Source organism: Phaenicophaeus curvirostris, chromosome 6 (assembly GCF_032191515.1).
Source record: "Phaenicophaeus curvirostris isolate KB17595 chromosome 6, BPBGC_Pcur_1.0, whole genome shotgun sequence".
Taxonomy (NCBI): Eukaryota; Metazoa; Chordata; class Aves; order Cuculiformes; family Cuculidae; genus Phaenicophaeus; species Phaenicophaeus curvirostris.
Window position 1 is genome coordinate 53,795,409 of NC_091397.1, and position 12,280 is coordinate 53,807,688.

A 12,280-nucleotide genomic window follows, 5' to 3' on the forward strand; every position below is an offset into this window, starting at 1 on the left:
AATGAAAAGAAAAAGTTGGCGAGTGAAAACATATTCAATAAGGAACAGACAGCAAAAAGGTCTGTATTCTTAACCCATGGACATTAGCCCACAGACATTTGAATCGTAGAATGCTGAATGGGCTTCTCTTGTAACCTGGGAAAAGAAGAGAAGAGGCTAGCAAAAAGTTCCTTCTGTGAAACTTACTCAGATTTATTTCAGGAAAAAAATGCCTTACTAATCAAGCACGTACTGCTCAAAACAAAACACTTACAAATACTCAAACCAGAAACTTTCCATTTCATTGAAGAAGCAGATAAACTCCTGTTTGCCCGTAGAAAACAATGCGGTGACAATTTAGTACAAAGTTTTAAATCAAGTTAGTCTAAGAACATGCTTGTTTGATGACAAGATAGCGCATATCTGCAGAAGTCAGCAAGCTCTAGAACCTGACAATTCTAATTTCCACCATTTTTGCATCAAAATTTTTACATTTTTAATGCAAAATACTAAGATATCTTCCCCTATGAGTTGATTTTTAGGTGTAAGTACCGAATCTTTCAGTTACTCTTCTAGCTTATCAAGACTGCCTACACAACTGCCACCTCTCATCAGAAAAAATCTCACAATAAACCCCCAGGGAAACAAAACCAACAAGCCCAGCTTACCTTGCCATATTCCAGTACACAGGTGTTCCCAATGAGCAAGTTATAATTTACAGTTGCTCACTTGATTTTAGAACGTATTTGCAAAACTCATCCAGACTATCTAAAAAATCACTTTCCTGCCCCAAGTATGACTTACCAAACCAGAACAATGCAATTATCACTACAAAAAGACAGTTGTTCTTAAGGCATAACCTCAGCTAACTACAAGAGTGAGGAACTAAGATGCTTATAGTGCTGCTCCTTTGACAGAGCCAATCCTTATCCTTTCTCTTCCATGTTTTTTTCAGATTGCCAGTGTGCTTTTGAGGCAAATCTGCTGAAAACCTCCATGCACAACACTGTGCTTCATGCTCCAGAGCAGGCTTGGAGTACACCTCATATTCTCCAGTGGCTAAAAAGCAGGACCAAATGTGAGTTAGATCATGCTAACACCTCTCTAGGACAGCAGACAACAAGAACTCAGCACAAACTACCGTATCACTCTACCTGCTCATGCCGGCACAGCCACTAAAACCAAAACTTCCAGGAAAGTGATCTAAATTCTGCCTTCTGGTGAGAGAAACAAGCATAGCTTGTACACTGCTGTAGTTCACAACTGTCTGCAAAGCGTGTGCCATTGGATACAACTTTGTGTAAAAACACAGTTTCCAATGTATTTATTAAATTCACAATGCAATATTTTAGGCATTATCTTCTTTCATAATCTTTGTTAGTCTTTTTCATATCTAGGTGTTTCCTTCTCACCTTAGACACTTAGCCCATTAGCAACATCTTAGGGAAACAAAAAAATGACAACAGGAAAGAAAGAATCATAGAATCACTAGGTTGGAAAAGACCCACTGGATTATCAAGTCCAACCATTCCCATCAATCACTAAACTATGTCCCTCAGCACCTCATCCAGCTGTTCCTTAAACACCTCCAGCGAAGGTGACTCAACCCCCTCCCTGGGCAGCCTCTGTCAGTGCCCAATGATCCTTTCCATTAATTTTTTTTTTCCTAATGTCCAGCCTCAACCTCCCCTGGTGGAGCTTGAGGCCATTAAAGGAAAGTAACTGAATAGATGGGTACACATCCAATGGCATCTTGGCTTGGATCAGAAACAGCATGACCAGCAGGTCCAGGGAGGTTCTTCTCCCTCTGGACTCGGCACTGGTGAGACCGCTCCTCGAATCCTGTGTTCAGCTCTGGGCCCCTCACCACAATAAGGATGTTGAGGCTCTGCAGCGAGTCCAGAGAAGAGCAACAAAGCTGGTGAGGGGGCTGGAGAACAGGCCTTATGAGGAGAGGCTGAGAGAGCTGGGGGTGTTTAGCCTGGAGAAGAGGAGGCTGAGGGGAGACCTCATTGCTCTCTACAACTATCTGAAAGGAGGTTGTGGAGAGGAGGGAGCTGGCCTCTTCTCCCAAGTGACAGGGGACAGGATGAGAGGGAATGGCCTCAAGCTCCACCAGGGGAGATTTAGGTTGGACATTAGGAAAAAATTTTTCACAGAAAGGGTCACTGGACACTGGAACAGGCTGCCCAGGGAGGCGGTTGATTCACCTTCCCTGGAGGTGTTTAAGGCACGGGTGGACGAGGTGCTGAGGGACATGGGTTAGTGTTTGATAGGAAGGGTTGGACTCGATGATCCGGTGGGTCTCTTCCAACCTGGTTATTCTATGATTCTGTGATACATTCTATTTTGTTTTCAGTATGCTTTCCAACACCTTCCTTTCAATCTGAATTTGTATGCTGTTGAGAAAAAAAAAGAATCTGTAAACCGGGAATTATTTCCCAAAAGCATTTTAATCACCGAAGAGCATTTTAATCACCCTGACAAACCCCTCGTCTTCATGGGCAGCTTTGTCAGGAACCTTCTGGGCAAGATGATGCCCCTCACCACCAGAAGGCTGTTGAGGCTCTGGAGCGAGTCCAGGGAAAAGCAACGAAGCAGGTGAAGGGGCTGGAGAACAGGCCTTGCGAGGAATGGCTGAGAGAGCTGGGGGTGTTTAGCCTGGAGAAGAGGAGGCTGAGGGGAGACCTCATTGCTGAGGGGCATGGTTTAGTATTTGATAGGAATGGTTGGACTCGATGATCCAATGGGTCTTTTCCAACCTGGTGATTCTATGATTCTATGATGCAGAGAAGGAATGGAAATTCATTCTTTGGTGCACTATAGGTGGCTTAGTCCTTCGATTGCTTTAAAAGGAAGTCCATAATGCGTGGTAAATTGCAAGTATTGCTTGGGGCAGGTTTATAAAGAGAAGTAGGATAAAAATAAGGGGGAGGGGGGGAACACGATTAGTTGAGTTCTGTTCCCTTCCCCCTCCCGATGAGCAGCTCTGCCCGCAGCCCATGAGGCGAGGAGGCAGCCGCAGCCGGTTCCAATCCCAGTTATTCCCACTTTGAGCTCCTGAGCCCAGCCAGGACCGGCCGCAGGGCTTCCCCAACAACCCCCTCCCCGCCTCCCCTCCTCGCCGTCCTCCCTTCTCTCCAGCTCCATCCGACCCCCCGCTCCCCCAGGGCACCGTGTGGGAAGCACGAATTTCCGCTGAGTTTTCTCGGCGAGTTTCGGAGCTCGCCCGTCCTGCAGCTCCCCGCTCCGCCCGCCGACACCCCCCCACCCCCCCTTCCCTTCTCCAGCCCCGCTCCGCCCCCGGGAGCAACGCCGGAGCCGCGGGCAGCCTCGCCGCTCCGCTCCGCACCCCGAAGGGGCGGCAGGGCGCGGGGGGAGCCGCCGGAGAGCCCTCCCGATCGGGAAAGCCCGTGGCGCGGGCACCGGCGCGGAGCGGAGCGCAGGCCGCTTAGCAGCCGCGGAAGGAGGAGGGGGGGGGGATGCCGGAGAGACACAAAGGCGGCGGGGGAAGCAGCCCGAGGCTCGTCCCGCGATGGGGGCGCCGCGCCGGGGCCGCCTGATGGGGCCGTGGGGCTCCGTCCCGCTGCTGCTGCTGCTGCTGCTGCCGCCGCCGCCCGCGGCCGAGCCCCTCTGCCCCGAGCCATGCGACTGCCAGCAGCACCAGCACCTCCTCTGCACCAACCGCGGCCTCCGCTCCGTGCCCAGGGCCGCCGCGCCCCACGACGTCCTCACCTACAGCCTCGGGGGCAACTTCATCGCCAACATCTCCGCCTTCGACTTCCACCGCCTGGCGGGGCTCCAGCGCCTGGACCTGCAGTACAACCGGATCCGCTCCCTGCACCCCAAAGCCTTTGAGCGCCTGGGCCGGCTGGAGGAGCTCTACCTGGGCAACAACCTGCTGCCGGCGCTGGCCCCCGGCACGCTCAGCGCCCTGGCCAAGCTGCGCGTCCTCTACGTGAACGGCAACGAGATCGGCCGCCTCAGCGCCGCCTCCTTCTCCGGCCTGGGCAGCCTGGTCAAGCTGCGCCTGGACGGCAACGAGCTGGGCTCGCTGGGCGACTCGACGTTCTCGGGGCTGCCGAACCTGCTGTACCTGCACCTCGAGTCCAACCGCATCCGCTGGCTGAGCCGCGGCGCCTTCGCGGGGCTGGCCAAGCTGCGCTTCCTCGACCTCTCGGGGAACCGGCAGAGCTCCCTGCGGCACCCGGACGTCTTCGCGCCGCTGCCGGCGCTGCACACGCTGCTGCTGGCCGGGAACAGCCTGCGGGAGCTGCCCGGGGGGCTCTTCCGACACCTGCCCGCCCTGGCCAAGCTCTCTCTCGGCGGCAACCGGCTGGCTCGCCTGGCCCCGGACGCCTTCGCGGGGCTGGGCTCGCTGAAGGAGCTGAGCCTCGAGGGGAACCTGCTGAGCCGCCTGCCCGCCGCCCTGCTGGAGCCGCTGGGCGGCCTGGAGGCGCTGGACCTGAGCCGCAACGCGCTCGCCGCCCTGCGCCCCGACGCCTTCGCCCGCCTCGGCCGCCTGCGGGAGCTCAGCCTGCGGGACAACGCGCTGGCCACGCTCCCCGGCGAGCTCTTCGCCTCCAGCGCGGCTCTGTCCCGCCTGGAGCTGGAGGGCAACGCCTGGAGCTGCGACTGCCGCCTGCGCGGCCTCAAGCGCTGGCTGGGGGCGCGGCGCTCGCGGGGCCGCCCGCTCGCCGCCTCGCTGCGGTGCCGCCTGCCGCCCGCCCTGGCCGGCCAGCACCTGGAGCACCTGCCGGAGGCGCGGCTGCCGCCCCCCGCGGACGGCGGCCCCTGCCCCCCACCCGCCGCCGCCGCCGCCGCCGCCTTCTTCTTCGCCTCCGCGTCCCCCGCGCCCGAGGCGCCCGGCGGCAACGCCAGCAGCGCGGGGGCCGCCGCCACCGCCCGCCCGCAGGGGGCGCCCGCCGCGGCCTCGCGGTCCTCCCCGGCGCCGCCGCCGCTGGTGTCCGACCCGTGCGACTTCAACGCGCTGTTCCTGCACAACCTGTCGGTGGAGGCCGTGGGCTCCAGCTCGGTGACGGTGCGCTGGGCCGTGCGGCCGCACCGCAGCGCTCGCCCGCAGGGGCCGCCGCGCTTCCGCCTCCTCTTCGACCGCTTCGGCGCCGCCGTCAAGTTCCAGCGCTTCGTGTACCTGCCCGAGCGCGGGGAGCCGGCGGCCACGCTGCGGGAGCTCCGCCCGGACACCCCCTACCTCGTGTGCGTCGAGGCCGTCCTGGGCGGCCGCGTGTGCCCGGTGGCGCCGCGGGACCACTGCGCCGGGCTGGTCACCCTGCCCGAGGCCGGCGGCGCCCGCGGGCCCGACCCGCAGCTGCTGACGCTGGCGCTGCTGGCGGCCAACGCGCTGCTGCTGCTGGCGGCGCTGGCGGCCTGGGCCTCCCGCCTGCTGCGCAAGAAGGTGCTGGGGCGGCGGCGGCGGAAGGCGGCGCCCGTCCACGTGCGGCAGCTCTACTCCGCTCGACGCCCGCTGCGCTCCGCGGGCACCGGCGTCTCGGCCGACTTCTCGGGCTTCCAGGCCCGCCGGCCGCCTCACGCCGCCGCCGCCTGCGCCCTCGGCGAGGCCGACCTCATCGAGTTCCCCTGCGAGCGCTTCGGGGATAGCGGCGGCAGCGGCGCCCGGCGCGGCGACGAGCACCTGCTGCAGCGCTTCGCTGACTGAGCCCAACGGGAGCGGCTGCCGGCGGCGAGACGGCGCGGGGCCCTCTGCGTCACGGCCACCGCAGCCGAGAGCTGCCGTCAGCCGTCCCCGAGGACCGGGCTTGATGCCATCTGTGAGACGGGCGTACTCAGTCACCTCTGTCGTCTCAGATGTCATCGCCAACCCAAGCGAAAGCCTAGAGTGCGGTGGAACCGTTCCTTGCCGCGCGGAGAGCGAAACGGTGGGAGCTGCTGCCACAGCGGCGGGTGCCTCCCTTAGGTGAGCTCAGCCTTAAATATAAGAGTATAGTGTTTTACAGGTGCTTTTCTCAGACTGGAGTAGGGACTGGCAGTTGCGGTGAGCAGCCCAGCCCTGCACGATGACTCTTTGAACAGATATTTTCAAGGTGCCGGCCCATCCTAACAAAAAATTTTGGACTGAGGGTCATCTTTTAACCTTGGTACTGTTGAACTGTGCCACCTGCGAGCTGGCCAGAGGGCTGGAAATGTGTGTTTCGTGCTGAACGGCTTGAAGGCTGTGCCATTTTAACTCAAATTGAATGTGAGGCAGTTTAATGTGCTCGAGTGTGTTCTCATACTTTTTTTTGTAACAGGAAATAATAATGCAGCTGCTTAGTTTTACAGGAATATATTGCTGACACCACTAGGAAAAACTTAACAGTTTTGTAATATGTTTACAAATTAGCTATTTTTAAATTGGTTTTGAATAAATACTGCTTGGTACTTGTACACATTAATGTGTGCTGTAGTTGGCTGGGTCCACGATGGTCAGTAGGTCACTGACCCTCACATAATCCATCTTCATTTCTAAATGGGTGGATGCGGAGGTGAACTGTTGATGGATAAAAAAAAAAAAATACTGGTGCCTTTCTTCAGAAACGATAACAAGTAAGAATATTTCAGGAATGTGAAACAGTCTTTATCTTAACAGGCAATTCTCTCTTAGCCTTATCCTACTAAAGTTAGAAGCTTTATGTACCTCACTGTGAAATAAAACATTTTTGTATATTAATCTAGATTCCGTGTTTTGTGTAGCTGAGTGAGTAATGCTAAAGTTAAACCGTTACACAGTAGTATATGATGTTTGAGTTGGTTTGTTTTGTTTATTTTTAAGTTTAATTTTGGTTTTAGAGCAATGCTAATCATTTTGTGATCAGTTGCTCTCTACTTTCCTGGACTTTTACTTTCCTAAATATTTACAGAATGTGGTTCTGTTACTATGAAATACGGTGGTTTAGTTTACATTAATAATTCTCTCTGTGTGGTCTAGAAGTGAGCTAATTAAAAAGGTCCAAACTGTGGTTATGCTTCAAATGCAAATGTTTTACGTGGAGTTCGGTAAATTGTTGAGACCATTTATACTACTTCTGCTCCTTTGAATTTAATGTGCAACCCCAGATGAACTCTTGTGGAAATGAATAGCTTGAAGGAAGTGGACTATGGAGACATTCATCTCAGTATCCTGCATTCATTGCTGACCTGAGGTGTTCATGACTACAAGTTGTTTATTACCATAATTGCAAGTAAGCGATTTGGGGTTTTTCTTTTTTTCTTTCTTTTTTTTCCCTTTTTCTTCTCTTTAGATGAACAAGTGTTTACAAAAGACACCATAGTAACTGGTACCTTCAGATGTAGTTCAGTGACTGAATGCAGAGAACAAGATTTTGTTTTCTGAGGGAATTTTGTTCAATCCTTAAATTCAAATGGGAGGAAAGGAGACAGTGTAACAATCATTTGTCTAATCTTTGCCTTTAAACGGAGAAAAAAAAATATGATTTAAGCCTTAATTCTTGAGCCAAGAGCAAAAAGTCCTCTGGCATTTCTTTTTGACAAGCAGAAGCTTTTATGAATATCAGGGGCCAAACTCAATTGCCAATGTATGGATTAAAATCCCTAACCCCTATAGGTACAACATTGAATGGAATTAAAATTGAAGGAATCCAGGACCAGATTTTATTTTTGTTAAGAGCCTTACATTTCTGTTCTTTTGGCCCCCTGCATGCTTTTGGCCATCTATTGTGGAATACACCACTGTTTGTTGTTAGAAATGCAGTGGGTATTGTTGAGTAAAGCTGTGTATCACACTAACATTAGCTCTAGCACTGGATATTCTTCCAATGGGAGATGCATAGATGCTGTACATGGTTATAATCAATTATGTCAATAAATCCATTTGCTGAAAGAAAAATGGTGTCTTAGATTGTATCTCATAGTGCACTGCTCTTCAATCATATACTGGCTGTAACTTCTTCATATTACTAGGACTGCTGCTTTTTAGGACTGCAGAGAGTGCCTCATCATTCATTCTCTCACGTCTTTTCACCATACTTTATGTTTCCTGTTTTGGTTGTAATGTTTGGGTAGTGCGTATGCTAAAATGATTTACATGATCAGTTCTGGAAAAGGTAAATCACTGTCCCCAGATAGAGTAATAAAGTCCTGTTACTTATCAATGCACTAATGATCTAAATAAGAAATTATTGGGACGATATATTTTTTAATACTAATTGCAAATTACACTTGGGAGGGTTTTTCAGTGTGATAAGGCTAATGATAAAAGTGTGTCATCACATTGAGCGTATACACATTGTTTTAATTAAGAATTCACTCCTGCTTTTTTTTTTAATTTCTACAAACATCTGGGAGATTGTTGGAATAAAAGCTGCTTGCTTCAGCCTGGGAAAAGTAAATACATAGATCAACATGACAACAAAAGATGAGTAACAGAATTAAGTTGGTAACTTCTTAAAAGGCACGTGTACTGTAACTCTTAATATTTCTTAGGCTCTCTGTACAGATGTTACTTACAGATTTTTTTTTTTCAAGGGGGGAGCTGTACTAGCAAGTGATTGAGGAAAGAAATATCACTGGCATTCAGTGTCTGCATCATGCAAACATTACATGGCTCTATTTTTACCAATAGTAGAGTATTTATAGGTATTTGCATCCTTTTAAAGTAAGGTCCTTTCTACAGAATGACTGTAAAAAGAGCCCTTTCTAAATGGATTATTCTCCCAGCAATTTGCGTTCAAAATGTTTCTCCTTCCAGCAGAAAGAGTTTTACTGCCTCATCTGCTCCTAGAACCCATGCAGCTTGGAGAAGACTGAAATGGTTGCTGTTTTCCTGCTAAGAATTACCAAGCAGGTTATCTGTGAAAGGTGGAAAATTATCCAAATATTGTCCCTGCAAATTAATTGAACTGCAGCTGAGGGGTCTGCAAAAAGTACCAGGTTTCCCTGCACTGCTTGGCTCTGCAGCCTCTGCCCACCTCCTGCTCACCCCCCCAAATCCCTGACCCTTCCCTGCTGTCAGGCACAGTTGTTTGTGCAGCTGGAAGGTGAACTGCAAAATTGATCCTAATAACCTTTCCTGGTACCTTCCCTCTCCCCTAATTTTCCACCGGTCCGGTTTGTTTGATTCTGCTGAACTCACACAGGTGTTTGACGTGCCAAAATGTGGAGGTGCAGTGCAGAGGCAGGAAAAAACAGTCAAAGATGGGAAGCTGCTTAAAACCATCTCAAGTAGTCTTGATACCTAGTGTGTCTGCAGCCTAAGACAATCTAGACTATTCACACTAGAACAAAAGCCCCATGTAGATCATCGACCTTTACTGGAAAAAGACATAATGATCTGCAAAGGTGAAAATGCCTAACTTCTCTGTGAGATCATAGAAACATTGATGTTACAGCACAAGGCTAGAGAGAAATATATCTGAAGAGAACAAGGCTATAATGGTGTCAGTGAAGGTCTGAACGTGCATGAAAAACCCTTGTTGAAAAGCACCACTTGACTGACTAACAGAGCCTGTGTTCACTGTTGGATTTATAAAAATACTGAATTCTTTCTGCAGTGCTTTAGTTTTTCACAATGCATTGAGAATGCCACATTTTAAAATGCCATCATAATTTAAACCGTGTTATTACCCTTACAAGAAGGGACCCGATAAATTGTGTATCTTCCGTGCCTTTACCTTTCTGCTACTTCGTGGGAGAGATTTGGAAAATGAAGAACTGGGAGAAAAAAAAAAAAAGAGACTACTCCAGTTCCATCAGGATGTTTATTTAATTAGTAAACCTACATTAAGATTGCAGTGTAGGAGTGCACGACAAATAATTTGTCTTCACAAAAATGTGTGTATTTGCAGAAAACTCCTTCAGTGATCACGAGAAAGGTTACTTCATTTCCAAAAACCTGGCTGCTCTGATTCATCTTCCTCCGGCCACCAAGGGTGTGCATATGTTGTGAGAGGTCCACAAGTGAAGCTTTGCTTTAAAAAATTATTTTAAAATCAAATTAGATTAATCGAACAGATTATGTGTACCCAGCAATGTATTAATTTTTCATCTGGGCAACTGTTTTGAGAGCAGCTGCTATATAAATGTTGATCTATGATCTGGTATTTGTTCAGTAGAAATGGGGAATAAATATAAGAAAACTTTGTTTGCTGGATGCTGGAGTTGTTCTTTTTTCTTCATGCTAAATATAGCATAGTTTTGGCAGCCTGTCCAAATACTGCTGTTGTGTTTTTCTCCACAAAAAGTTGAGTTTTCTCAAGAGCATGTTTTAATTCCCACAGAAATTAAATTCCCATAGAAAAATAGCCAATTGTCTTTAGACACAAATATTTATCTTAATATCACTATACTTAAGTTTATTTATATAGATGCTCTGTGATACGTTGCTTAAAATAAATCTACATCTTAGTTTTCTTTACAAACAAGGCCGTAAGAATTAAAATGAATAATATGGTATGAAAAAACGGCTGGAAGAAAACTGCCTAAAAGCGTAACAGAGATATTTAATAACAAAGAAGAATCTGACACTTTAAAGAGAATGTATGAGTATTTATCGTGTGGTACATATCTCATTTGTTCTTCAATTTTTAATTTGTTAATTTGTGTGTATAAATTCTATGTCATAGAAATAAGCTATCAGTCCGAGAGTGGAGAGGTCCTGCATACCTAAACCTTAAAAGCTGTTGAGTGCTACTAAGAAAACAGGAGTGCTGTTAAAAGTATTAATTCTTGCTAAAGTATTACCTGTTTTTTCCATGCAGAGTTCATTTGAAGTTTGTTCCTGGTAGAGCAGCCACTAACTAATACATTAAATGGTGTCTCTTGACTTCAGAGAGAGCTGTAATCCTATTCCTTGCTTTACCAGTTCTTTAACATTCAGGCAAACATATTCTCAAATCATATTAATTCTTTTTTTTTTCCAATTCGGGTGTTTGCATATTCAGTACTTTAGGACACTTTACTACTCTTAGGAGATCCATTCATCCATGTGGAACCTGTACCAAGAAAGAATCTGAGCAAACATTAGAGAAATCTGTCAGTCAACATATGTGTAGCACTTTGTAACGTAGCAAGTGCACAGAGGTTGCAAAGTGAGTGGGTTATTTTTCTAATCTTATCAGATTGAACAGCCAACAAGACACTCACGCAGGTCTATAGCTGTACCCTCCAGCTATGGCAAATATAATGTTGCACCTTATGAACCAGTCTAGTCTAGTCTGTTTAATTTCATTTTGCCATGTGAGACTGGAAAAAAGACTTGATTATGAGACCTGAATTTCAAGGAAATAGAGTGGATAAGCTTTTTGTGAAGTCCTTGGCAAAAATCCTGTTAGCCAGACTTTTGCCTGGTTCATTTAGTTAACTTATCACGTGTGCAGTTCGTTTCGTTGTCATTAGTTTAGTTTATGTTTGTGTAGTTGTAGTTACTGTTTGTTATTATTTTGAAGGGCCGGATACGTACAAGAGATAAAAATCATACACAAAAAGATAATAAGACAATATTTTTTGTTGAGAGACTTATTTATCTCATGAGGGACAAATATTTAAGGGATGATGTGACCTTAAAGCTGAATGTCAGTTTTAAATTAAGAAAGGCGTTCTATTTCTTTGAAATACGGAGAAGGTAGGAAGGTTGTAGACCATTACATTTAATATCTTGCCGAAACGAGAGAAGATTGAGGGACATGGTTTAGTGTTTGATAGGAATGGTTGGACTCGATGATCCGGTGGGTCTTTTCCAACCTGGTGATTCTATGATTCTATGATTATGTTAACTAATTGTATTACATGGGGTTATGCGTGTATCCTGTCTGGATCTGGAAAAGTTCACTGAAATGATGTCTGTGCTGTCACTTTTAAATGGAGACACACTGTTACACTTCTGTAGTTCATCCTGATAGTAGAGAAGTATCAGATTAAAATTCGAATGTGCAAATCCATGTTTTAGAACAGTCATTAACTTAATCCATCATTGTACCATTGCTATTCATTTTCCTCCTATCTTGCTTAATGTTTAAATATTAATGTTACTTAGCACAGTAGCATTCTCTATCTGACTACTGTAAAACAAATTTAAATAAAGGAGAACACTCAGTGATGATACCTATCAGATGAAAGGTGGGAAATAATTTTTTTCTTGAAGAATACACTCAGGTAAAGCATGCTTTTAGGAAAAAAAAAGTTATTTGCTTTGTTTATAAGTGAAGGCTAACATGGTTTATTTGACATTACTATGTTACGATCTAAATCTTGAAGAAGTCTATTGCATGACAAGGCTCATATGTTAGATTTATGAGACAATTTGGAGTATTGCTCAGTACATATAGCA

The 12,280-nt window shown here is 47.6% G+C and overlaps 1 protein-coding gene across 1 annotated transcript; it reads left to right on the forward strand.

Moving 5' to 3' along the window:
* Positions 1-3,458: 3,458 nt before the first annotated feature.
* TRIL (TLR4 interactor with leucine rich repeats) lies at positions 3,459-7,817 on the forward strand. Its single transcript, XM_069860214.1, has one exon. The coding sequence runs from the start codon at positions 3,515-3,517 to the stop codon at positions 5,654-5,656; it is 2,142 nt and encodes a 713-aa protein (XP_069716315.1). The 5' UTR covers positions 3,459-3,514; the 3' UTR covers positions 5,657-7,817.
* Positions 7,818-12,280: the final 4,463 nt, after the last annotated feature.